The following is a 24,354-nucleotide window of genomic DNA, read 5'->3' on the forward strand; positions in this document are numbered from 1 at the left end:
CAGGATTTCCTTCCTTCTGCCCCCATTCCCTCACCTCTCTTGCTCCAGAGCCAGGATTTCCTTCCTTCTGCCCCCATTCCCTCCCTTCCCTCGTCCCAGCTCCAGGATTTCCTTCCTTCTGCCCCCATTCCCTCCCTTCCCTCGCCCCAGCTCCAGGATTTCCTTCCTCCTGGCCCCATTTCCGTCTCTCTCTAGCTCCGGGTTTTCCTGCCAGCCCTCATCCCCTCCTCTCCATGGCTCCAGCTCCGGGCTTTCCTGCCTGCATGGCCCGGGGCTCTGTTCCTAGGCTGGGTTCAGCTCCGAGGCTTCCGCCCCGCCCTCCCAGCCTTGCCCCGGGTTAAGCAGCAGGGAGCCGGGTGCCCAGGTGGGTGTGCACGGGGGCAGCGGCGAGCGGGGTGCAAGGGAGGATGCGGGGGCGGGGTGCAGGGGGTATGTGGGGGGGAGGAAGTGGGGAGCAGGGGGTGAGTGGGGGGGAGGAAGTGGGGAGCAGGAGGTGGGGGGAGGAAGTGGGGAGCAGAGGGTGTGTGGGGGGGAGGAAGTGGGGAGCAGGGGGTGTTTGTGGGGGGGAGGAAGTGGGGAGCAGGGGGAGAGGTGAAGTGGGAGGAAGTGGGCACCAGAGGGTGCCGGGGGGGGGGAGGAGGTGGAGAGTGGAATAAGGGGTACAAGGAATGTGCTGGGGAGCAGGGGGTACAGGGAGGGGTAGGGGTGCAGTGTGAAATATGGGGGTGCAAGGAGGGGGAGGGGTATAGGGAGTGTGTTGGGGCGGGGAGGCAGAGTGTAATATGGGGATGCAGGGAGGGGGTGCAGAGTAATATTAGGATGCAGGGAGGGGGAGGGGTATAGGGAGTGTGGGGGTGCAGACTGTAATATGGGGGTGCAGGGAGGGGACAGTGGCTGTGGAGGGTGAAGTGGGAGGAAGTGGGGAGCAGAGGGGTGCAGGAGGGAGGGGGGACCAGGGCACCCCAGATAATTCCTAGAACTGCCCTCCCTCCCTCCCTCCCTCTCTCTCAGTCCCGGACCTCGCCTGACACCCTTCCCATGACTCCTCTGTGGGCCTGAGACGCCCCCCATGCTGCCCCGCTCCCTGCGGCACCTGCTGGAGGGGGCCCGGCTGGAGCTGGAGGGGGACCAGGGGGTCACTCTGAGCGCCTTCCGGAGCTGGTCCCCTGACCCCCCACAGCCGCAGGTGAGATGGGGCTGAGGGGAGGGGTGTGCTGGGGGTGGTCCGGGGGTGGTTAGCTGAGGCACTGTGGCAGCAGTCAGGGTGTGTGGGACAGGGGGAAGGGGGGGTGAGGGTCTGTGTGGTGTGGGTCACGCAGGTGTGGGGGGGTCACACCTGTGTGGGTTTGTGAGTGCTGGGAGGCGCATGTTGGGTTGTCACAGCCTTGGCGTGGAGAGTCCCGGGGAGCTGGGCGCTGGGGCAGCCTCTGGGAAATTCCTGCGCCACCCAGCTGATTAGCCCACAGCTGGGTTTGTGTTTCTACTGGTGGTGCACAGTCACATGTGCCTTGGTGCGCATAACAAAATTATTCCACATGTGGATGGGACACATTACCAGGAACTTGACTGTGTGTGTGTAAGATCAGACCTGTGTTGTAGGTCACACCCTTGCTGCGTGTGACACGCGGGGGTGTGTGGTGGTGTCAGACGGGGGGGCCTTGCTGGGCTGCGTGGTGGGAAGAGTGTGCTGCGGGGTCACACCTTGGCGAGCAGCGGGTTGTCCTGCAGGACCTGTCGCTGGTTGTCACGGTGTGGCTGATTCAGCGTGTGGTTGTGTTGGTTTGGCTAATAGTCGTGCAGCTCGCCAGGGTGCAGGGTGCTCTGGGGGTGTCAGTGTTGGGGGCTATTTGTGATAAGCGGGGGCGGCCAGTGGGGCACTTTCACTTCCTGTCCCACAGCCCCCTTGGTCCCCATCCCGCTCAGAGGAGGCTGCCCAGGGGACGCAATCCGCCCTGCGCTGGGGGATGGGGTGGGGCAGGTTTGGGGAAGTGCCTGGGGGGCAGGGCGGGAGTGGGAGGGGCTGGAGCAGACACAGAAGGCGGAAGCAGCAAGGGAGACTGAAAGAGAGAAACTGAGACAGACAGAGTCCGGGAGGGGGGAGTGTGGGGGGCAGGGCCAGACAGACAGAACCGGGGGGGGGGGGGGGGGGCAGGGCCTCACAGACAGACAGAAGGGGCGGAGCTGGGCCAGACAGACAGGGGGAAGGGGGGGAAGGGGGGCAGCAGGGCCAGACAGGGAGAAGGGGGGGAAGGGGGGCAGCAGGGCCAGACAGGCAGGCTGGGGGGTGTTGGTGGGGGGGGAGGCTGTCTGTCTGTCTGTCTGCATGCCCTGGCCCTTGTGTGTGAGAGGCTCACTGGGTCACGCTGCCCCCTAACCCTGTCCCTCCTGTCTGTGCCCCCCCACACCCCCGAGCCGCCCTGCCAGGCCCCACAGGCCTGTCCCAGAGGGCTGTGGAGATTGGGGGGTCTTGGCTGGGAGCCCCTCCCCCACGCGGCGCCCCAATGAGCAGGACCCAGTGACCCCCGCGGGGGGGCCATGAGGGCGTGCCTGGGGCTGGAGGCTCCGGGGGGCGAGGGGCCGTCCCGCACGCGCTGGTACTGCCTGCCTGTCAGGGTGAGTGGGGGCAGGCGTTTCCGGGGGACGATCGGCTGCGGTGGGGGGGCAGCGATACCGGGGTAACCCCCCTCTCTGCTCCAGCCCCCGGTGACCCTGACGGAGGAGGCTGAGGAGGGGGTGACTTACACGGTGACCGTGCGCCAGCCAGGGGTGAGTGGGGGGCTTGGCTTGGCTCTGGGGGGATGTCCCAGGCTGGCTCTGGTGCTCTCTCCCATAGCTCTGGGGGGAGCCAGGCTGGGACAAGGCGGGGGGCAGGCTGGCTGACTCTGTGCTGGCCCTGGGGTGGGGTGCGGCCAGGCCAGGCTGTGGAGGATTAGGGGGGTGGGCTGGATTGCTGGGGGCCAGGCTGGGTGACTGGGGGGCTGTGGGGCCGGGCCAGGCACTGAGAGGTCTGCAGGGGCCAGGTTAATGGATATTCCCTGCAGGCCCCAGGGGGGGCGCGGTGCCCGTGCTGGTGGCTCAAGACCCGGTTGCTGGGGGGGTCCAGGCTGACAGACTCCCCGCAGGCTCCTGGGGGGGACGCCCTGTGCCGGGTGCTCAAGACCGGGTGCTGGGGGGCAGGTTGCTGGGTGTTGGGGGAAGTCGCTGGGTTCTGGGGGGGTCCGGGCTGACAGACTCTCCCTGCAGGCCCCTGGGGGGGGGGACGCCCCGTGTCAGGGGCTCACGGCCCGGTCGCTGGGGGGGTCCGGGCTGACAGACTCTCCCTGCAGGCCCCTGGGGGGGACGCCCCGTGTCGGGCGCTCAAGGCCCGGTTGCTGGGGGGGCAGGTCGCTGGGTGGGTCCGGGCTGACAGACTCTCCCTGCAGGCCCCTGGGGGGGGACGCCCCGTGTCAGGGGCTCACAGCCCGGTCGCTGGGGGGGCAGGTCGCTGGGTGGGTCCGGGCTGACAGACTCTCCCTGTAGGCCCCTGGGGGGGGCGCCCCGTGTCGGGCGCTCAAGGCCCGGTTGCTGGGTGGGTCCGGGCTGACAGACTCTCCCTGCAGGCCCCTGGGGGGGGGCGCCCCGTGTCAGGCGCTCAAGGCCCAGTCGCTGGGGGGGCAGGTCGCTGGGGGGGCAGGTCGCTGGGGGGGGTCCGGGCTGACAGACTCTCCCTGCAGGCCCCTGGGGGGGACGCCCCGTGTCGGGGGCTCACGGCCCGGTCGCTGGGGGGGCAGGTCTCTGGGTGGGTCTGGGCTGACAGACTCTCCCTGCAGGCCCCTGGGGGGGGCACCCCGTGTCGGGCGCTCACGGCCCAGTCGCTGGGGGGGGCAGGTCGCTGGGGGGGGGCCAGGTCGCTGGGGGGGTCCAGGCTGACAGACTCTCCCTGCAGGCCCCTGGGGGGGACGCTCCGTGTTGGGCGCTCACGGCCCGGTTGCTGGGTGGGTCCGGGCTGACAGACTCTCCCTGCAGGCCCCTGGGGGGGGCGCCCCGTGTCGGGCGCTCAAGGCCCGGTTGCTGGGTGGGTCCGGGCTGACAGACTCTCCCTGCAGGCCCCTGGGGGGGGCGCCCCGTGTCAGGCGCTCAAGGCCCAGTCGCTGGGGGGGCAGGTCGCTGGGGGGGCAGGTCGCTGGGGGGGTCCGGGCTGACAGACTCTCCCTGCAGGCCCCTGGGGGGGACGCTCCGTGTTGGGCGCTCACGGCCCGGTTGCTGGGTGGGTCCGGGCTGACAGACTCTCCCTGCAGGCCCCTGGGGGGGGCGCCCCGTGTCGGGCGCTCAAGGCCCGGTTGCTGGGTGGGTCCGGGCTGACAGACTCTCCCTGCAGGCCCCTGGGGGGGGCGCCCCGTGTCAGGCGCTCAAGGCCCAGTCGCTGGGGGGGCAGGTCGCTGGGGGGGCAGGTCGCTGGGGGGGTCCGGGCTGACAGACTCTCCCTGCAGGCCCCTGGGGGGGACGCCCCGTGTCGGGGGCTCACGGCCCGGTCGCTGGGGGGGCAGGTCTCTGGGTGGGTCTGGGCTGACAGACTCTCCCTGCAGGCCCCTGGGGGGGGCACCCCGTGTCGGGCGCTCACGGCCCAGTCGCTGGGGGGGGCAGGTCGCTGGGGGGGGGCCAGGTCGCTGGGGGGGTCCAGGCTGACAGACTCTCCCTGCAGGCCCCTGGGGGGGACGCCCCGTGTCAGGGGCTCACAGCCCGGTCGCTGGGGGGGCAGGTCGCTGGGTGGGTCCGGGCTGACAGACTCTCCCTGTAGGCCCCTGGGGGGGGCGCCCCGTGTCGGGCGCTCAAGGCCCGGTTGCTGGGTGGGTCCGGGCTGACAGACTCTCCCTGCAGGCCCCTGGGGGGGGGCGCCCCGTGTCAGGCGCTCAAGGCCCAGTCGCTGGGGGGGCAGGTCGCTGGGGGGGTCCGGGCTGACAGACTCTCCCTGCAGGCCCCTGGGGGGGACGCCCCGTGTCGGGGGCTCACGGCCCGGTCGCTGGGGGGGCAGGTCTCTGGGTGGGTCTGGGCTGACAGACTCTCCCTGCAGGCCCCTGGGGGGGGCACCCCGTGTCGGGCGCTCACGGCCCAGTCGCTGGGGGGGGCAGGTCGCTGGGGGGGGGCCAGGTCGCTGGGGGGGTCCAGGCTGACAGACTCTCCCTGCAGGCCCCTGGGGGGGACGCTCCGTGTTGGGCGCTCACGGCCCGGTTGCTGGGGGGGCAGGTTGCTGGGTGGGTCCGGGCTGACAGACTCTCCCTGCAGGCCCCTGGGGGGGGCACCCCATGTCGGGCGCTCAAGGCCGGGTTGCTGCCACGGCTGGTTCGGCACCTGCTGGAGGCCCGGGCTCTGGGTGATGCCACCTACGTGCCGGCCTTCCTGGCCACCTGCCGGACCTTCGCCCGCCCACCTGCCCTGCTGCAGCTGCTGCTCCACAGGTGAGGGGCTGCATGCTGGGGGCAGGTTGGGGCCCTGGGAGATGGGGGGAGGGGCATGGCAGGGCTGTGGGTGGGAGGTGCTTGGGGGGGGTTGGGGCCCTGGGTGACAGGGGGTGGGGCATGGCAGGGCTGTGGGTGGGGGGTGTATACGGGGGGGGGTTGGGGCCCTGGGCGACGGGGTGTGTGTGTCAGGGCTGTGGGTGAGGGGGTGTATATGGGGGGTCTATGAGTGAGAGGGGGAGGGGCGCGGCAGAGCTCTGGATGGTGGGTGTATACGGGGGGGCTATGAGTGACAGGGGGAGGGGCGCGGCAGGGCTCCGGGGGGTGTCCGTTGGGGGGGAGGGGCTATGAGTGACGGGGGGGGTGCGGCAGGGCTCCGGGGGTGTCCATTGGTGGGGTTGGGGGCTATGAGTGACGGGGGGGCGTGGCAGGGCTCCGGGGGTGTCCGTTGGGGGGGTGGGAGGGGCTATGAGTGACGGGGGGGCGCGGCAGGGCTCCGGGGGTGTCCATTTGTGGGGTAGGGGCTATGAGTGACGGGGGGGGCGTGGCAGGGCTCCGGGGGTGTCCATTGGTGGGGTAGGGGCTATGAGTGACGGGGGGGACGCGGCAGGGCTCCGGGGGTGTCCATTGGTGGGGTAGGGGCTATGAGTGACGGGGGGGGACGCGGCAGGGCTCCGGGGGTGTCCATTGGTGGGGTAGGGGCTATGAGTGACGGGGGGGTGTGGCAGGGCTCCGGGGGTGTCCATTGGTGGGGTAGGGGCTATGAGTGACGGGGGTGCGGCAGGGCTCCGGGGGTGTCCGTTGGGGGGGGGTTGGGGCTATGTGTGACGGGGGGATGCGGCAGGGCTCCGGGGGTGTCCGTTGGTGGGGTAGGGGCTATGAGTGACGGGGGGGTGCGGCAGGGCTCCGGGGTGTGCGTTGGGGGGGTTGGGGCTATGAGTGACGGGGGTGCGGCAGGGCTCCGGGGGTGTCCGTTGGGGGGGTTGGGGCTATGAGTGACGGGGGGGTGCGGCAGGGCTCCGGGGTGTCCGTTGGGGGGGTTGGGGCTATGAGTGACGGGGGTGCGGCAGGGCTCCGGGGGTGTCCGTTGGGGGGGGTTGGGGCTATGTGTGACGGGGGGATGCGGCAGGGCTCCGGGGGTGTCCGTTGGTGGGGTAGGGGCTATGAGTGACGGGGGAGGGGTGCGGCAGGGCTCCGGGGTGTCCGTTGGGGGGGTTGGGGCTATGAGTGACGGGGGGGTGCGGCAGGGCTCCGGGGGTGTCCCTGGCTGCCCCCTGACCTGTCTCTCGCCCTCAGGCTGGAGGAGGTCGGGGCGCTGGAGCCCAACCCTGTCCCTCCAGAGACGTCTGAGCTGCAGAGGTGAGTGACCCTCCCTTCCCCCCGCTCCTCTGGCCGTGCCCCCCATTCACCCTCATTTCCCTCCAGGACCTTCTCCTCCGTGCTGTGCTCCTGGCTGGACGGGTACCCCGAGGACTTTGGGGAGGCCCTGGAGCCCGAGCTGGCCGAGCGGCTGCTCCGGAGCCTGCAGCGAGCGCTGGGAAAGGACTCCGAGGCGGAGAGACGTCTGCTTGCCCTCCGGGGGGCGCTGGGGGGGCCCGGCACTGGAGGTGAGTGGGGGGGAAGCCTGCAGACTGGGCTGGCTGGAGAAGTGGGGGCAGACGGGGAGGGTGTGTCTCCAGGGGCCCCCCCTGGGTCTAACGCTACCCCCCCCCAGGGGAGCCGGAGGAGGAGGATTTGCAGGAGGGGGAAGATGCAACCCCCATGGGGGGCCCTGACCCCCTGGACATCCTGACCTTCCAGGCTGACCACGTGGCCGCTCAGCTGACCCGGGTGGAGGCGGTGAGTGTGTGCAGGGGGCCTGTGTCGGGCTAACGGGGAGGAGGACCCAGTGCCCAAGGCGTGGGGGGGCCAGGAAACCCTTAGTAGTGAGTGGGGAGTCAGGATGGGGCTCTCTGCCCCCCCAGCACAGTTCCCGAGGGTTGGGGTGGGGGTGTTGGGGTGCAGCCCCGATGGTCTGTGCCCCCAGGCGCTGTTCCTGCGGGTGAGGGGTGGGGGTGTTGGGGTGCAGCCCCTGACGGCTCGTGTCCCCAGGCGCTGTTCCCGCGGGTGGGGGGTGGGGGGGTTGGGGTGCAGCCCCTGACGGCTCGTGTCCCCAGGCGCTGTTCCTGCGGGTGAGGGGTGGGGGGGTTGGGGTGCAGCCCCTGACGGCTCGTGCCCCCAGGCGCTGTTCCCGCGGGTGGGGGGTGGGGGGGTTGGGGTGCAGCCCCTGACGGCTCGTGCCCCCAGGCGCTGTTCCCGCGGGTGGGGGGTGGGGGGGTTGGGGTGCAGCCCCTGACGGCTCGTGTCCCCAGGCGCTGTTCCCGCGGGTGGGGGTGGGGGGTTGGGGTGCAGCCCCTGACGGCTCGTGCCCCCAGGCGCTGTTCCCGCGGGTGGGGGGTGGGGGGGTTGGGGTGCAGCCCCTGACGGCTCGTGCCCCCAGGCGCTGTTCCCGCGGGTGGGGGGTGGGGGGGTTGGGGTGCAGCCCCTGACGGCTCGTGTCCCCAGGCGCTGTTCCCGCGGGTGGGGGTGGGGGGTTGGGGTGCAGCCCCTGACGGCTCGTGTCCCCAGGCGCTGTTCCCGCGGGTGGGGGGTGGGGGGGTTGGGGTGCAGCCCCTGACGGCTCGTGCCCCCAGGCGCTGTTCCCGCGGGTGAGGGGTGGGGGTGTTGGGGTGCAGCCCCTGACGGCTCGTGTCCCCAGGCGCTGTTCCCGCGGGTGGGGGGTGGGGGGGTTGGGGTGCAGCCCCTGACGGCTCGTGTCCCCAGGCGCTGTTCCCGCGGGTGGGGGGTGGGGGGGTTGGGGTGCAGCCCCTGACGGCTCGTGCCCCCAGGCGCTGTTCCTGCGGGTGAGGGGTGGGGGGGTTGGGGTGCAGCCCCTGACGGCTCGTGCCCCCAGGCGCTGTTCCCGCGGGTGAGGGGTGGGGGGGTTGGGGTGCAGCCCCTGACGGCTCGTGCCCCCAGGCGCTGTTCCCGGGGGTGGGGGGTTGGGGTGCAGCCCCTGACGGCTCGTGCCCCCAGGCGCTGTTCCCGCGGGTGAGGGGTGGGGGGGTTGGGGTGCAGCCCCTGACGGCTCGTGCCCCCAGGCGCTGTTCCCGCGGGTGAGGGGTGGGGGGGTTGGGGTGCAGCCCCTGACGGCTCGTGCCCCCAGGCGCTGTTCCCGGGGGTGGGGGGTTGGGGTGCAGCCCCTGACGGCTCGTGCCCCCAGGCGCTGTTCCCGCGGGTGAGGGGTGGGGGGGTTGGGGTGCAGCCCCTGACGGCTCGTGTCCCCAGGCGCTGTTCCCGCGGGTGGGGGTGGGGGGGTTGGGGTGCAGCCCCTGACGGCTCGTGCCCCCAGGCGCTGTTCCCGGGGGTGGGGGGTTGGGGTGCAGCCCCTGACGGCTCGTGCCCCCAGGCGCTGTTCCCGGGGGTGGGGGGGTGGGGTGCAGCCCCTGACGGCTCGTGCCCCCAGGCGCTGTTCCCGGGGGTGGGGGGGTGGGGGGTTGGGGTGCAGCCCCTGACGGCTCGTGCCCCCAGGCGCTGTTCCCGGGGGTGGGGGGTTGGGGTGCAGCCCCTGACGGCTCGTGCCCCCAGGCGCTGTTCCCGGGGGTGGGGGGGTGGGGGGTTGGGGTGCAGCCCCTGACGGCTCGTGCCCCCAGGCGCTGTTCCCGCGGGTGGGGGGTTGGGGTGCAGCCCCTGACGGCTCGTGCCCCCAGGCGCTGTTCCCGGGGTTGGGGGGTTGGGGTGCAGCCCCTGATGGCTCGTGTCCCCAGGCGCTGTTCCCGGGGGTGGGGGGTTGGGGTGCAGCCCCTGACGGCTCGTGCCCCCAGGCGCTGTTCCCGCGGGTGAGGGGTGGGGGGGTTGGGGTGCAGCCCCTGACGGCTCGTGCCCCCAGGCGCTGTTCCCGGGGGTGGGGGGTTGGGGTGCAGCTCCTGACGGCTCGTGCCCCCAGGCGCTGTTCCTGCGGGTGGTGCCCTACCAGTGCCTGGGTTCGCTCTGGTCCCAGCGGGACAAGAAGGGGCGGGAAGGGGCCTGCCCCAGCGTCCGCGCCACCGTGCGCCAGTTCAACCGGCTGGCGGGGGCCGTGATCCGCTCCTGCCTGGCCCGCCCGGGCCTGCGCCCCCAGCAGCGCGCCCGCCTCCTGGAGAAATGGATCCACGTGGCCCAGGTGAGCGCGTCCGCAGCACGGGGCCCCGGCCAGCCACCTCCCGCTGCAGCCCACCCCCCGCGGCTGCCAGGGGTCGGCCCTGGGGTGCCCTGTGACCCCCACCGCTCTGCCCCCAGCCCCCTCTCCTGCCCCACGGCTGCCAGGGGTCGGCCCTGGGGTGCCCTGTGACCCCCACCGCTCTGCCCCCAGCCCCCTCTCCTGCCCCACGGCTGCCAGGGGTCGGCCCTGGGGTGCCCTGTGACCCCCACCGCTCTGCCCCCAGCCCCCTCTCCTGCCCCACGGCTGCCAGGGGTCGGCCCTGGGGTGCCCTGTGATCCCCACCGCTCTGCCCCCAGCCCCCTCTCCTGCCCCACAGCTGCCAGGGGTCGGCCCTGGGGTGCCCTGTGATCCCCACCGCTCTGCCCCCAGCCCCCTCTCCTGCCCCACAGCTGCCAGGGGTCGGCCCTGGGGTGCCCTGTGACCCCCACCGCTCTGCCCCCAGCCCCCTCTCCTGCCTCACAGCTGCCAGGGGTCGGCCCTGGGGTGCCCTGTGACCCCCACCGCTCTGCCCCCAGCCCCCTCTCCTGCCCCACAGCTGCCAGGGGTCGGCCCTGGGGTGCCCTGTGATCCCCACCGCTCTGCCCCCAGCCCCCTCTCCTGCCCCACTGCTGCCAGGGGTCGGCCCTGGGGTGCCCTGTGATCCCCACCGCTCTGCCCCCAGCCCCCTCTCCTGCCCCACTGCTGCCAGGGGTCGGCCCTGGGGTGCCCTGTGATCCCCACCGCTCTGCCCCCAGCCCCCTCTCCTGCCCCACTGCTGCCAGGGGTCGGCCCTGGGGTGCCCTGTGACCCCCACCGCTCTGCCCCCAGCCCCCTCTCCTGCCCCACAGCTGCCAGGGGTCGGCCCTGGGGTGCCCTGTGATCCCCACCGCTCTGTCCCCAGCCCCCTCTCCTGCCCCACAGCTGCCAGGGGTCGGCCCTGGGGTGCCCTGTGACCCCCACCGCTCTGCCTCCTGCCCCACAGCTGCCATGGAGCTGGCCCTGGGGGCCCTGTGACCCCCACCGCTCTGCCTCCTGCCCCACAGCTGCCATGGAGCTGGCCCTGGGGGCCCCTGTGACCCCCACCGCTTTGCCTCCTGCCCCACAGCTGCCATGGAGCCGGCCCTGGGGTGCCCTGTGATCCCCACCGCTCTGCCCCCAGCCCCCTCTCCTGCCCCACAGCTGCCAGGGGTCAGCCCTGGGGTGCCCTGTGATCCCCACCGCTCTGTCCCCAGCCCCCTTTCCTGCCCCACAGCTGCCAGGGGTCGGCCCTGGGGTGCCCTGTGATCCCCACCGCTCTGCCCCCAGCCCCCTCTCCTGCCCCACAGCTGCCAGGGGTCGGCCCTGGGGTGCCCTGTGATCCCCACCGCTCTGTCCCCAGCCCCCTCTCCTGCCCCACGGCTGCCAGGGGTCGGCCCTGGGGTGCCCTGTGACCCCCACCGCTCTGTCCCCAGCCCCCTCTCCTGCCCCACGGCTGCCAGGGGTCGGCCCTGGGGTGCCCTGTGACCCCCACCGCTCTGTCCCCAGCCCCCTCTCCTGCCCCACGGCTGCCAGGGGTCGGCCCTGGGGTGCCCTGTGATCCCCACCGCTCTGTCCCCAGCCCCCTCTCCTGCCCCACGGCTGCCAGGGGTCGGCCCTGGGGTGCCCTGTGATCCCCACCGCTCTGTCCCCAGCCCCCTCTCCTGCCCCACAGCTGCCATGGAGCCAACCCTGGGGGGCCCTGTGATCCCCACCGCTCTGCCCCCAGCCCCCTCTCCTGCCCCACAGCTGCCAGGGGTCGGCCCTGGGGTGCCCTGTGACCCCCACCGCTCTGTCCCCAGCCCCCTCTCCTGCCCCACGGCTGCCATGGAGCCAACCCTGGGGGGCCCTGTGACCCCCACCGCTTTGCCTCCTGCCCCACAGCTGCCATGGAGCTGGCCCTGGGGGCCCTGTGACCCCCACCGCTTTGCCTCCTGCCCCACAGCTGCCATGGAGCTGGCCCTGGGGGCCCCTGTGACCCCCACCGCTCTGCCTCCTGCCCCACAGCTGCCATGGAGCCGGCCCTGGGGGCCCCTGTGACCCCCACCGCTCTGCCTCCTGCCCCACAGCTGCCATGGAGCTGGCCCTGGGGGCCCCTGTGACCCCCACCGCTCTGCCTCCTGCCCCACAGCTGCCATGGAGCTGGCCCTGGGGGCCCCTGTGACCCCCACCGCTCTGCCTCCTGCCCCACAGCTGCCATGGAGCCGGCCCTGGGGGCCCCTGTGACCCCCACCGCTCTGCCTCCTGCCCCACAGCTGCCATGGAGCTGGCCCTGGGGGCCCTGTGACCCCCACCGCTCTGCCTCCTGCCCCACAGCTGCCATGGAGCCGGCCCTGGGGGCCCCTGTGACCCCCACCGCTCTGCCTCCTGCCCCACAGCTGCCATGGAGCCGGCCCTGGGGGCCCCTGTGACCCCCACCGCTCTGCCTCCTGCCCCACAGCTGCCATGGAGCCGGCCCTGGGGGCCCCTGTGACCCCCACCGCTCTGCCTCCTGCCCCACAGCTGCCATGGAGCCGGCCCTGGGGGGCCCTGTGACCCCCACCGCTCTGCCTCCTGCGCCACAGCTGCCATGGAGCTGGCCCTGGGGGCCCCTGTGACCCCCACCCCTCTGCCTCCTGCCCCACAGCTGCCATGGAGCTGGCCCTGGGGGCCCCTGTGACCCCCACCGCTCTGCCTCCTGCCCCACAGCTGCCATGGAGCTGGCCCTGGGGGCCCCTGTGACCCCCACCGCTCTGCCTCCTGCCCCACAGCTGCCATGGAGCTGGCCCTGGGGGCCCCTGTGACCCCCACCGCTTTGCCTCCTGCCCCACAGCTGCCATGGAGCTGGCCCTGGGGGCCCCTGTGACCCCCACCGCTTTGCCTCCTGCCCCACAGCTGCCATGGAGCCGGCCCTGGGGGCCCCTGTGACCCCCACCGCTTTGCCTCCTGCCCCACAGCTGCCATGGAGCCGGCCCTGGGGGCCCCTGTGACCCCCACCGCTCTGCCTCCTGCCCCACAGCTGCCATGGAGCTGGCCCTGGGGGCCCCTGTGACCCCCACCGCTTTGCCTCCTGCCCCACAGCTGCCTGGGGCGGAGCCCGTGACCCCCTGCCCCCCTCTGCCCCCAGGAATGCCGCGCCCTGAGGAATTTTTCGTCGCTCTGCGCCATCGTCTCTGCCCTGCAGTCCAGCCCGGTGCACCGGCTGCGCCGCACCTGGGACGAGATCGCCAGGTGGGGGCCGGCAGGGTCTGGGGGGGGCAGTGGGGCAGGGGGGTCTGGGGGTCACTCACCGACCTGTCCCCCACGCCAGGGACGTGCAGCAGAGCTACGAGGAGCTGAGTGCCATCTGCTCCGAGCAGGATAACTACAGCCTGTGCCGGCAGCTGCTCTTCCAGGTGAGGGGTTCCCCTCAGCCTGCCCCAGCACCCGACCTCCCCCTGCTCCCAGACCCCTCCCCATGGCCCCCTAAAGTGCCCTTCTCCCATCCTGCTCCCCCCTTCTCCCTCACCCGTGTCTCGCCAGGCCTCCCGCCCCTCCCTGACATCATCCTCCCCTGCCCCCTCCCCAGGAGGGCACCTCCCGACCCTCGGGCGCTGACCCTGCCCCCCGCCGGCAGCCGCGGAGACCTCCGGAGCAGCGCCCAGTGGTGAGGGGAGAGGATGGGGGGTGCAGGATAGGAGGGGCGGAGGTGAAACGTGGGTGCCCTTGTTCAGGGCATATGGGGGGTTGGGTGGGGAATGGCTTGAGTTGGAGGTGTGTCTAGTGGGGGTCTGGAAGGGGGCACAGTGGGGCGCTGGAGCCAGGGTTTGCAGTGTGCTATGTGGGAGGCTGGAGAGGGGGCAGAGCAGGGGGTGGACGGGGCGCAGTGGGGGTGAGGGATATGTGGGGAGTGGGGGAGAGGGCTCGCTGCTCTCTGACCCCCTGTCCCCAGGGCGTGGTTCCCTACCTGGGCACTTTCCTGCGAGACCTGGTGATGCTGGATGCGGCCATGAAGGACGAGCTGGAGGTGAGACCTTTGGGGCCAAGCTTGGGTGGCAGCCAGGGGCCAAGCATGAGGAGGGGATCATGGGGGGGCAGAGAGCACCGGGGAGCTTGGAGGGGGTGATGTGGGGCTGGGATGGAGGCAGTGGGGGGCTGTAGAGGGCCAGGCTCGTGGGGGGCGGCCATGGGGGGCAGAGAGCACCGGGGAGCTTGGAGGGGGTGATGTGGGGCTGGGTTGGAGGCAGTGGGGGGCAGTAGAGGGCCAGGCATGAGGAGGGGATCATGGGGGGCAGAGAGCACCGGGGAGCTTGGAGGGGGTGATGTGGGGCTGGGATGGAGGCAGTGGGGGGCAGTAGAGGGCCAGGCATGAGGAGGGGATCATGGGGGGCAGAGAGCACCGGGGAGCTTGGCGGGGGTGATGTGGGGCTGGGATGGAGGCAGTGGGGGGCAGTAGAGGGCCAGGCATGAGGAGGGGATCATGGGGGGCAGAGAGCACCGGGGAGCTTGGCGGGGGTGATGTGGGGCTGGGATGGAGGCAGTGGGGGGCTGTAGAGGGCCAGGCTCGTGGGGGGCAGCCATGGGGCTCACGGTATCTCTCGTTTCTCTGGCAGAACGGCTACATCAACTTCGAGAAGCGGCGCAAGGTACCGGCTGTGCTGGGGCCTTGGGCTCCCCTCTGTAGCTCCCTGCGCTCCCCCCCACGCTGGTTACAGCCCCCCCTTCCTGCTCCCTGCGCTCCCTCCCATGCCGGGTACAGCCCCCCCCACTCCCTGCACTCCCTCCTCCGTCTCCTACAGCCCCCTTGCTCCCTCCCCCATGCCGGGTACAGCCCCCCCCACTCCCTGCGCTCCCTCCCCCATGCCGGGTACAGCCCCCCCCACTCCCTGCGCTCCCTCCTCCGTCTCCTACAGCCCCCTTGCTCCCTCCCCCATGCCGGGTACAGCCCCCCCCACTCCCTGCGCTCCCTCCCCCATGCCGGGTACAGCCCCCCCCACTCCCTGCGCTCCCTCCTCCGTCTCCTACAGCCCCCTTGCTCCCTCCCCCATGCCGGGTACAGCCCCCCCCCACTCCCTGCACTCCCTCCCCCATGCCGGGTACAGCCCCCCCCCCACTCCCTGCGCTCCCTCCTCCGTCTCCTACAGCCCCCTTGCTCCGTCCCCCATTCCGGGTACAGCCCCCCCCCCGCTCCCTGCGCTCCCCCGTGGCGCCCCCCCCGCTCCCTGCGCTCCCCCGTGGCGCCCCCCCCGCTCTCTGCGCTCCCCCGTGGCGCCCCCCGCTCTCTGCGCTCCCCCGTGGCCGCCCCCACTCTCTGCGCTCCCCCGTGGCGCCCCCCCGCTCTCTGCGCTCCCCCGTGGCCGCCCCCCCACTCTCTGCGCTCCCCCGTGGCCGCCCCCGCTCTCTGCGCTCCCCCATGGCTCACTGTGCTCCCTCCCTCCTCCCCTGGTACAACCCCCTTCTCTGCCCCAGGAGTTCGAGGTGCTGGCCCAGCTGCGGCTCCTGCAGTCCGTGTGCCGCAATTACCGCATCCCGCCCAGCCCCGGCTTCCCACACTGGCTGCGCACCCTGGCCCCCCTCTCCGAGGCCCAGAGGTAGGGGCTGCAGGAGCTGCTGCAGGGGGCTGTGAGTTTGCTGGAGGAGGGGTCGTGTGGCATGGGGGCTGTGCCAGGGGGCTGAGAGTTCGCTGGAGGAGGGGTCGTGTGGCATGGGGGCTGTGCCAGGGGGCTGTGAGTTCGCTGGAGGAGGGGTCGTGTGGCATGGGGGCTGTGCCAGGGGGCTGTGAGTTCGCTGGAGGAGGGGTCGTGTGGCATGGGGGCTGTGCCAGGGGGCTGTGAGTTCGCTGGAGGAGGGGTCGTGTGGCATGGGGGCTGTGCCAGGGGGCTGTGAGTTCGCTGGAGGAGGGGTCGTGTGGCATGGGGGCTGTGCCAGGGGGCTGTGAGTTTGCTGGAGGAGGGGTCGTGTGGCATGGGGGCTGTGCCAGGGGGCTGTGAGTTCGCTGGAGGAGGGGTCGTGTGGCATGGGGGCTGTGCCAGGGGGCTGAGAGTTCGCTGGAGGAGGGGTCGTGTGCCAGGGGGCTGTGCTGGGGGCTGTGAGTTCGGTGGAGGAGGGGTCGTGTGGCATGGGGGCTGTGCCAGGGGGCTGTGAGTTTGCTGGAGGAGGGGTCGTGTGGCATGGGGGCTGTGCCAGGGGGCTGAGAGTTCGCTGGAGGAGGGGTCGTGTGGCATGGGGGCTGTGCCAGGGGGCTGTGAGTTCGCTGGAGGAGGGGTCGTGTGGCATGGGGGCTGTGCCAGGGGGCTGTGAGTTCGCTGGAGGAGGGGTCGTGTGGCATGGGGGCTGTGCCAGGGGGCTGTGAGTTTGCTGGAGGAGGGGTCGTGTGGCATGGGGGCTGTGCCAGGGGGCTGTGAGTTTGCTGGAGGAGGGGTCGTGTGGCATGGGGGCTGTGCCAGGGGGCTGTGAGTTTGCTGGAGGAGGGGTCGTGTGGCATGGGGGCTGTGCCAGGGGGCTGTGAGTTCGCTGGAGGAGGGGTCGTGTGGCATGGAGGCTGTGCCAGGGGGCTGTGAGTTCGCTGGAGGAGGGGTCGTGTGGCATGGGGGCTGTGCTGGGGGCTGAGAGTTCACTGGAGGAGGGGTCGTGTGGCATGGGGGCTGTGCCAGGGGGCTGTGAGTTCGGTGGAGGAGGGGTCGTGTGGCATGGGGGCTGTGCCAGGGGGCTGTGCTGGGGGCTGAGAGTTCACTGGAGGAGGGGTCGTGTGGCATGGGGGCTGTGCCAGGGGGCTGTGAGTTCGGTGGAGGAGGGGTCGTGTGGTATGGGGGCTGTGCCAGGGGGCTGTGAGTTCGCTGGAGGAGGGGTCGTGTGGCATGGGGGCTGTGCCAGGGGGCTGTGAGTTCGCTGGAGGAGGGGTCGTGTGGCATGGGGGCTGTGCCAGGGGGCTGTGAGTTCGCTGGAGGAGGGGTCGTGTGGCATGGGGGCTGTGCCAGGGGGCTGTGAGTTTGCTGGAGGAGGGGTCGTGTGGCATGGGGGCTGTGCCAGGGGGCTGTGAGTTCGCTGGAGGAGGGGTCGTGTGGCATGGGGGCTGTGCCAGGGGGCTGTGAGTTTGCTGGAGGAGGGGTCGTGTGGCATGGGGGCTGTGCCAGGGGGCTGAGAGTTCGCTGGAGGAGGGGTCGTGTGGCATGGGGGCTGTGCCAGGGGGCTGTGAGTTCGCTGGAGGAGGGGTCGTGTGGCATGGGGGCTGTGCCAGGGGGCTGTGAGTTCGCTGGAGGAGGGGTCGTGTGGCATGGGGGCTGTGCCAGGGGGCTGTGAGTTTGCTGGAGGAGGGGTCGTGTGGCATGGGGGCTGTGCCAGGGGGCTGTGAGTTTGCTGGAGGAGGGGTCGTGTGGCATGGGGGCTGTGCCAGGGGGCTGTGAGTTTGCTGGAGGAGGGGTCGTGTGGCATGGGGGCTGTGCCAGGGGGCTGTGAGTTCGCTGGAGGAGGGGTCGTGTGGCATGGAGGCTGTGCCAGGGGGCTGTGAGTTCGCTGGAGGAGGGGTCGTGTGGCATGGGGGCTGTGCTGGGGGCTGAGAGTTCACTGGAGGAGGGGTCGTGTGGCATGGGGGCTGTGCCAGGGGGCTGTGAGTTCGGTGGAGGAGGGGTCGTGTGGCATGGGGGCTGTGCCAGGGGGCTGTGCTGGGGGCTGAGAGTTCACTGGAGGAGGGGTCGTGTGGCATGGGGGCTGTGCCAGGGGGCTGTGAGTTCGGTGGAGGAGGGGTCGTGTGGCATGGGGGCTGTGCCAGGGGGCTGTGAGTTTGCTGGAGGAGGGGTCGTGTGGCATGGGGGCTGTGCCAGGGGGCTGTGAGTTCGCTGGAGGAGGGGTCGTGTGGCATGGGGGCTGTGCCAGGGGGCTGTGAGTTCGCTGGAGGAGGGGTCGTGTGGCATGGGGGCTGTGCCAGGGGGCTGTGAGTTCGCTGGAGGAGGGGTCGTGTGGCATGGGGGCTGTGCCAGGGGGCTGTGAGTTCGCTGGAGGAGGGGTCGTGTGGCATGGGGGCTGTGCCAGGGGGCTGAGAGTTCGCTGGAGGAGGGGTCGTGTGGCATGGGGGCTGTGCCAGGGGGCTGTGAGTTCGCTGGAGGAGGGGTCGTGTGGCATGGGGGCTGTGCCAGGGGGCTGTGAGTTCGCTGGAGGAGGGGTCGTGTGGCATGGGGGCTGTGCCAGGGGGCTGAGAGTTTGCTGGAGGAGGGGTCGTGTGGCATGGGGGCTGTGCCAGGGGGCTGTGAGTTCGCTGGAGGAGGGGTTGTGTGGCATGGGGGCTGTGCAGGGAGTGTTGTGAGGGATTGAGTAGGGGCTGTGTGTGCAGTTTTGGGGGGGTGGTTGTAAAATATCTGTGTAGGGCTTTTGGGGGGTTGTGGTGGTGTATAGGAGTGTGCAGGGGGCTGTGTGTGCTGTGTTGTGGACCTTTGAAGGGGGTTGTGATGTGTGTGGATGACGGTGGAAGGTGTGGGGGTGAGTACTGGATGCTCAGGAGCTGTGGTGTGCACAGTGTAAGGTGCAGTGTGAGATGCAGGGGCATAGTGCGCATGCAGTGTGAAGTACAGTGTGGGATGGCGTGCAGTCTGAGGTGCAGGGTGCGCACAGTGTGATGTGCAGAGTGCACACAGTCAGGTGCAGGGTGTGGCGCAGGGGTACAGTGTGCATGCAGTGGGGGTGTGGGGCATGTGCAGTATGAGGTGCGGGAGTGTGGGGTGCGCAGTGTGAGGTGCAGGGATGTGAGGAGTGCACAATGCACAGTCTGAGGGTGCGCACAGTGTGACGTGCGGAGTGCACTCAGTGAGGTGCAGGGTGTGGGGCAGGGGTGCAGTGTGCATGCAGTGGGGATGTGGGGCATGTGCAGTCTGAGGTGCGGGGTTGGGGCGCACACAATGTGAGGTGCAGTGTGCGCAGTGTGAGGTGCGGCATGTGGGATGCATGCACTAAGGTGCGGGGGTGCAAGATACACAAAGTGTGAGGTGCAGGGGTGTGGGGCGCGCATAGTATGAGGTGCGGAAGTGTGGGGCACGCACAATGTGTGGTGCAGTGTGCACAGTGCGGGGTGTGCGCAGTGTGGGGTGCAGTGTGCACAGTGTAAGGCGCAGGGGTGCAGGGTGTACGTACCCTGAACCCCCACACTGCTCATACTGCGCACACTGTGAGGTGTGGGGTGCACGCAGTGTGGGGTGCAGTGTGAGGTGCGGGGATGTGGGGTATGCGTAATGTGAGGTGCAGGGTGTGCATGCAATGTGAGGTGCAGTGTGAGGTGCGGGAGTGTGGGGTGTGTGCAATCTGAGGTGTGGGGGTGCTGGATGCGCGCAGTGTGAGGTGTGGGGGTGCTGGATGCGCACAGTGTGAGCTGCGGGGTACGTGCAGGGCAAGGTGCGGGGATGTGGGGGATGCTCAGTGCGGGGATGCAGGGTATGCGCAGTACGAGGGACGCGCAGTGTGAGACGCGGGGATGTGGGGTGCGGGGGTGCGGGGGACGCGCACTGCGGGGGTGCAGGGGACGCGCAGTGTGAGGTGCGAGGATGCGTGCAGTGTGAGGTGCGGGGATGCGGGGGATGCACAGTGTGAGGTGCGGGGTGTGCAGGGATGCGGGGTATGTGCAGTGTGAGGTGCGGGGATGCGCAGTGTGAGGTGCGGGGATGCGGGGGATGCGTGCAGTGTGAGACGCGGGGATGTGGGGTATGCGTAATGTGAGGTGCAGGGTGTGCATGCAATGTGAGGTGCAGTGTGAGGTGCAGGGATGCGGGGTATGTGCAGTGTGAGGTGCAGGAGTGTGGGGTGTGCGCAATCTGAGGTGTGGGGGTGCTGGATGCGCACAGTGTGAGGTGTGGGGGTGCTGGATGCGCACAGTGTGAGGTGCGGGGATGCGGGGGATGCGCAGTGTGAGGTGCGGGGTACGCGCAGGGCGAGGTGCGGGGATGTGGGGGATGCGCAGTGCGGGGATGCAGGGTATGCGCAGTACGAGGGAAGCACACTGAGGTGCGGGGGACGTGCAGAGTGAGGTGCGGGGATGTGGGGGACGTGCAGAGTGAGGTGCGGGGATGCGGGGGACACGCAGTGTGAGGTGCGGGGGTGCAGGGGACGCGCAGTGTGAGGTGCAGAGTTGCTGGATGCACACAGTGTGAGGTGCGAGGATGCGGGGGATGCACAATGTGAGGTGCGGGGTGTGCAGGGATGCGGGGTATGTGCAGTGCAAGGTGCGGGGGTGCGCAGTGCGGGGATGCGAGGGATGCGCAGTGCGGGGATGCGAGGGATGCGCAGTGCGGGGATGCGTGCAGTGTGAGACGCGGGGATGTGGGGGATGCGTGCAGTGCGAGGTGTGGGGATGCGCAGTGCGGGGATGGACAGTGTGAGATGCGGGGGATGTGCAGTGCGGGGATGCGCGGTGCGGGGATGTGTGCAGTGTGAGATGCAGGGGATGTGTGCAGTGTGAGATGCGGGGATGCGTGCAGTGTGAGACGCGGGGATGCGGGGGATGTGCAGTGCGGGGGATGTGCAGTGCGGGGATGCGCGGTGCGGGGATGCGTGCAGTGTGAGACGTGGGGATGCGGGGGATGCGCAGTGTGAGACGTGGGGATGTGGGGGATGCGCGGATGTGGGGGATGCGCAGTGTGAGGTGCAGGGATGCGGGGGATGCGCAGTGTGAGACGCGGGGGATGCGCAGTGCGGGGATGCGGGGGATGCGCAGTGTGAGGTGCAGGGATGCGCAGTGCGGGGATGTGGGGGATGCGCAGTGCGGGGATGCGTGCAGTGTGAGACGCGGGGATGTGGGGGATGCGTGCAGTGTGAGACGCGGGGATGCGGGGGATGGGCAGTGTGAGATGCGGGGGATGTGCAGTGCGAGGTGCGGGGTTGCATCACTCATCTCCCTCTCCCCACAGTCACAGTCTCTCCTGTGAGATCGAGCCCCCCAGCGAGGCCCCAGCCCCCCAGCGGCCCGTGAAGCCCACCCTGGTCATCACCCACTGCACAGAGTGAGCAGGGGAGGGGCTGTGGGGCATGGGGGGGAGAGTGAACTGGAGGGGCAGGGGGCTGATGTAGCGGCCCCCCCCTCACTGTCACCTCCCCTGCCCCCAGGCTGCTGAGTTCTGTGGGGAGCCCCTTGATCTCCTGGGACAGGCCCAGCTCCTCCTCCGAGCCCCCCACCAGCAGCTGCGACCTGCTGCTGCCCCCCTGCGGCCCCTCACAGCTGCTGTGTCGCCTGGCACAGGTGAGACACCCCCCCGCTGATTGCTGCTTCCTCCCCCTCCCCTCCCGCAATTCCTGCCCCCTCCCTACCCCCTGGGTATCCCCCCCGCCTGACACCCCCCCACCTGCAATTCCTGCCCCCTCCCCTTGGGTCCTCCACCCCCACCCTGCCTGATCCCCCCGAATCCTGTCCCCTCCCCTGCATACCCCTCCACATTGCTATTCTTCCCCCACGTTGTCTGACCCCCCAATCCTGCAACCCCTCCTGGCTCCCCTGCCCCACCCCGCTGCAGCACATGAAGTGGCCGTCTGTCTCGGCGCTGGACACGGCTCCCTCGGACACGGCTCCCTCGGCTGGGGGCCTCTCCCCCCCCACTCCTGCCGGGGAGGGCTTGCCCCGGGGGCACCGGCGCTCAGCCTCCTGCGGCTCAGCCTTCCCCACCCCTCCCACGCCGGCGCCTGGGGGCCCCCCCTCCGACTGCCTCATCCTCCGCGCCCGCATGGACTTGCACAACGGGAGCCTCTACAAGAGCATCTTGGTGAGCGCCCGGACGCCTGGGTCTGTCCCAGCTCCGAGAGGGCAGTGGGGGCTAGTGGTTAGAGCCGGGGCTGGGTTCTGTTTGCGCTGGGGGAGGGCAGCAGGGCAGGACTCCTGAGCTCTAGCTGGGTGGCTCCCCCGCTGCATCGAGCGGCGGGGGGGGGGGGGCTGGGTAGGTCCCACGGCCACTGAGGGGGGCCTGCGGGATTCTGGGATGGCAGCCGAGATGGGCAGCATTCTCCTGGCTGTGGGCGGGGGCCGTGCTTGTGACATCCCCATGGGATGCTGCCTTCCGTGTGTGCGGGGTTGGGGGCGCGCTGGTGCACGGCGGGAGCTGTGTGTGGTGCAGGGGTGTGCGAGGGGGTTAGGTGGTGTATGCATGGTGCAGCTGGTGCATGGCGGGAGCTGTATGCGGTGCAGGGGTGTGCAAGGGGGTTAGGTGGTGTATGCGTGGTGCAGCTGGTGCATGGCGGGAGCTGTGCGCGGTGCAGGGGTGTGCAAGGGGGTTAGGTGGTGTATGCGTGGTGCAGCCGGTGCATGGCGGGAGCTGTGTGTGGTGCAGGGGTGTGCGAGGGGGTTAGGTGGTGTATGCATGGTGCAGCCGGTGCATGGCGGGAGCTGTGTGTGGTGCAGGGGTGTGCAAGGGGGTTAGGTGGTGTATGCGTGGTGCAGCCGGTGCACGGTGGGAGCTGTGCGCGGTGCAGGGGTGTGCGAGGGGGTTAGGTGGTGTATGCGTGGTGCAGCCGGTGCACGGTGGGAGCTGTGTGCGGTTCAGAGGTGTGCGAGGGGGTTAGGTGGTGTATGCGTGGTGCAGCCGGTGCACGGTGGGAGCTGTGTGCGGTGCAGGGGTGTGCGAGGGGGTTAGGTGGTGTATGCGTGGTGCAGCCGGTGCACGGTGGGAGCTGTGTGCGGTGCAGAGGTGTGCGAGGGGGTTAGGTGGTGTATGCGTGGTGCAGCCGGTGCACGGTGGGAGCTGTGTGCGGTGCAGGGGTGTGCAAGGGGGTTAGGTGGTGTATGCGTGGTGCAGCCGGTGCACGGTGGGAGCTGTGTGCGGTGCAGGGGTGTGCGAGGGGGTTAGGTGGTGTATGCGTGGTGCAGCCGGTGCACGGTGGGAGCTGTGTGCGGTGCAGGGGTGTGCGAGGGGGTTAGGTGGTGTATGCATGGTGCAGCCGGTGCACGGTGGGAGCTGTGTGCGGTGCAGGGGTGTGCGAGGGGGTTAGGTGGTGTATGCGTGGTGCAGCCGGTGCACGGCGGGAGCTGTGTGTGGTGCAGGGGTGTGCGAGGGGTCTCTGGTGCACGGTGCAAGCGTGTGCGCGGTGCAGCTGGCACTTGGCAGTTCTGTGCTGGTTAGTTTAGGTGGTGTATGCGTGGTGCAGCCGGTGCACGGCGGGAGCTGTGTGCAGTGCAGGGGTGTTCAAGGGGTCTCTGGTGCACGGTGCGTGTGTGCGGTGCAGCTGGCACTTGGCAGTTCTGTGCTGGTTAGCTTAGGTGGTGTATGCGTGGTGCAGCCGGTGCACGGCGGGAGCTGTGTGTGGTGCAGGGGTGTTCAAGGGGTCTCTGGTGCACGGTGCAAGCGTGTGTGCGGTGCAGCTGGCACTTGGCAGTTCTGTGCTGGTTAGTTTAGGTGGTGTATGCGTGGTGCAGCCGGTGCACGGCGGGAGCTGTGTGCAGTGCAGGGGTGTTCAAGGGGTCTCTGGTGCACGGTGCGTGTGTGCGGTGCAGCTGGCACTTGGCAGTTCTGTGCTGGTTAGCTTAGGTGGTGTATGCGTGGTGCAGCCGGTGCACGGCGGGAGCTGTGTGCAGTGCAGGGGTGTTCAAGGGGTCTCTGGTGCACGGTGCGTGTGTGCGGTGCAGCTGGCACTTGGCAGTTCTGTGCTGGTTAGTTTAGGTGGTGTATGCGTGGTGCAGCCGGTGCACGGCGGGAGCTGTGTGCAGTGCAGGGGTGTTCAAGGGGTCTCTGGTGCACGGTGCGTGTGTGCGGTGCAGCTGGCACTTGGCAGTTCTGTGCTGGTTAGCTTAGGTGGTGTATGCGTGGTGCAGCCGGTGCACGGCGGGAGCTGTGTGTGGTGCAGGGGTGTGCGAGGGGGCTCTGGCACAGGGTGGGAGCTGTGTGCTGTGGGGGCTCTGGCACAGGGTGGGAGCTGTGGGGGGGAGGCTCTGGCGCATGGTGGGAACTGTGCGCTGGGGGGGCCCTGTGGTGCAGCGGGTACACAGTGGCAGCTGTGCGCTGTTTGCTGCAGGTGACCAGCCAGGACAAGACCCCGGCCGTAGTTGCCAAGGTGCTGGAGAAACACGGCCAGGAGCCAAGGGCTGCCCCCCAATTCCAGCTGGTGCAGCTGCTGCCCGAGGGGAAAGGTGAGGGGGACAGAGGCCAGGGGATGAGGGGTCTCCAGTGGCGCCCTGGGGGGGGTTGGCTCCCATGAGTGGGTGAGGGGCTCCATTCACCACCTCCTTTCACCTCCCCCCCCCCCCCCCGCAGAGCTGACCTTCCACGCCACCGACAACGTCTTCTACGCCATGAACAGCTCCAGTCTGGACTTTGTGCTGCGCCCCAAGGGGCCCGGGGAGCCTCCCCCGCCGCCCAGCGCTGCCCCCCGCCGGCCCGAACTCAGCGCCACCTTCCCGAAGATCAAGGCGACGGGTCGCAAGCTGGCCCGGGCCCTCTTCTGAGGGCGGCCCCGCTCCAGGAAAGGGCTGTGGGATGGTCTGCAGGGCCCTGCCCACTGGCCGCAGCCTCGGGCCATGACCTGAGTGCCTGACAGCCCCTCTGCCTACGGCCGCCCAGCAGGGAGAGCTGGGGGCTGGCTGCACAGGCAGTGAGCCCCCAGCAGGACGCGGGGGGAGGCCAAGGGGTTAACCGCCGCTGGGCCCAGGGGGCTGTGGGTGCCCCTGTGGAGAGGGCAGCGTCTCAGGGACTTGTCCCCAAGGGGTCCCAGCACCAGACCCCGGGCGGGGGGAGTGTCTCAGGGCCCTAGCCCTTTGCTGAAACACTAATGCAATAAAGACACTAAGCAGCT

The 24,354-nt window shown here is 70.4% G+C and overlaps 1 protein-coding gene across 6 annotated transcripts; it reads left to right on the forward strand.

Moving 5' to 3' along the window:
* The first annotated feature begins 226 nt into the window (after positions 1–226).
* Positions 227–24,354, forward strand: RGL2 (ral guanine nucleotide dissociation stimulator like 2). 6 transcript variants are annotated; one of them, XM_075917430.1, is made up of 19 exons: positions 227–364; positions 1,012–1,186; positions 2,698–2,766; positions 5,263–5,435; positions 6,732–6,794; positions 6,861–7,042; positions 7,150–7,274; positions 9,400–9,615; positions 12,755–12,858; positions 12,938–13,022; positions 13,196–13,273; positions 13,559–13,633; positions 14,220–14,252; positions 15,076–15,197; positions 20,493–20,585; positions 20,689–20,821; positions 21,093–21,338; positions 23,578–23,692; positions 23,817–24,354. In XM_075917430.1, the coding sequence occupies exons 2-19, from the start codon at positions 1,070–1,072 to the stop codon at positions 24,005–24,007; spliced, it is 2,220 nt and encodes a 739-aa protein (XP_075773545.1). In that variant the 5' UTR covers positions 227–364; positions 1,012–1,069; the 3' UTR covers positions 24,008–24,354. The 6 variants fall into 6 exon arrangements, with proteins under 6 accessions (XP_075773545.1, XP_075773548.1, XP_075773549.1 ...); XM_075917433.1 differs by lacking the exon at positions 13,196–13,273; XM_075917434.1 differs by lacking the exon at positions 7,150–7,274 and having other exon boundaries at positions 12,948–13,022.

The sequence above is a fragment of the Pelodiscus sinensis genome, unplaced genomic scaffold (genome assembly GCF_049634645.1).
Source record: "Pelodiscus sinensis isolate JC-2024 unplaced genomic scaffold, ASM4963464v1 ctg171, whole genome shotgun sequence".
Classification (NCBI taxonomy): domain Eukaryota; kingdom Metazoa; phylum Chordata; order Testudines; family Trionychidae; genus Pelodiscus; species Pelodiscus sinensis.

Excerpts from the sequence above, each read along its gene's own strand:
- RGL2 (XM_075917430.1), top strand. The coding sequence starts at position 1,070 with ATGCTGCCCCGCTCCCTGCGGCACCTGCTGGAGGGGGCCCGGCTGGAG. Across the intron at positions 6,795-6,860 it reads GAGACGTCTGAGCTGCAGAG|GACCTTCTCCTCCGTGCTGT; the intron begins GTGAGTGACCCT and ends ATTTCCCTCCAG. Across the intron at positions 13,274-13,558 it reads CTCCGGAGCAGCGCCCAGTG|GGCGTGGTTCCCTACCTGGG; the intron begins GTGAGGGGAGAG and ends CCCTGTCCCCAG.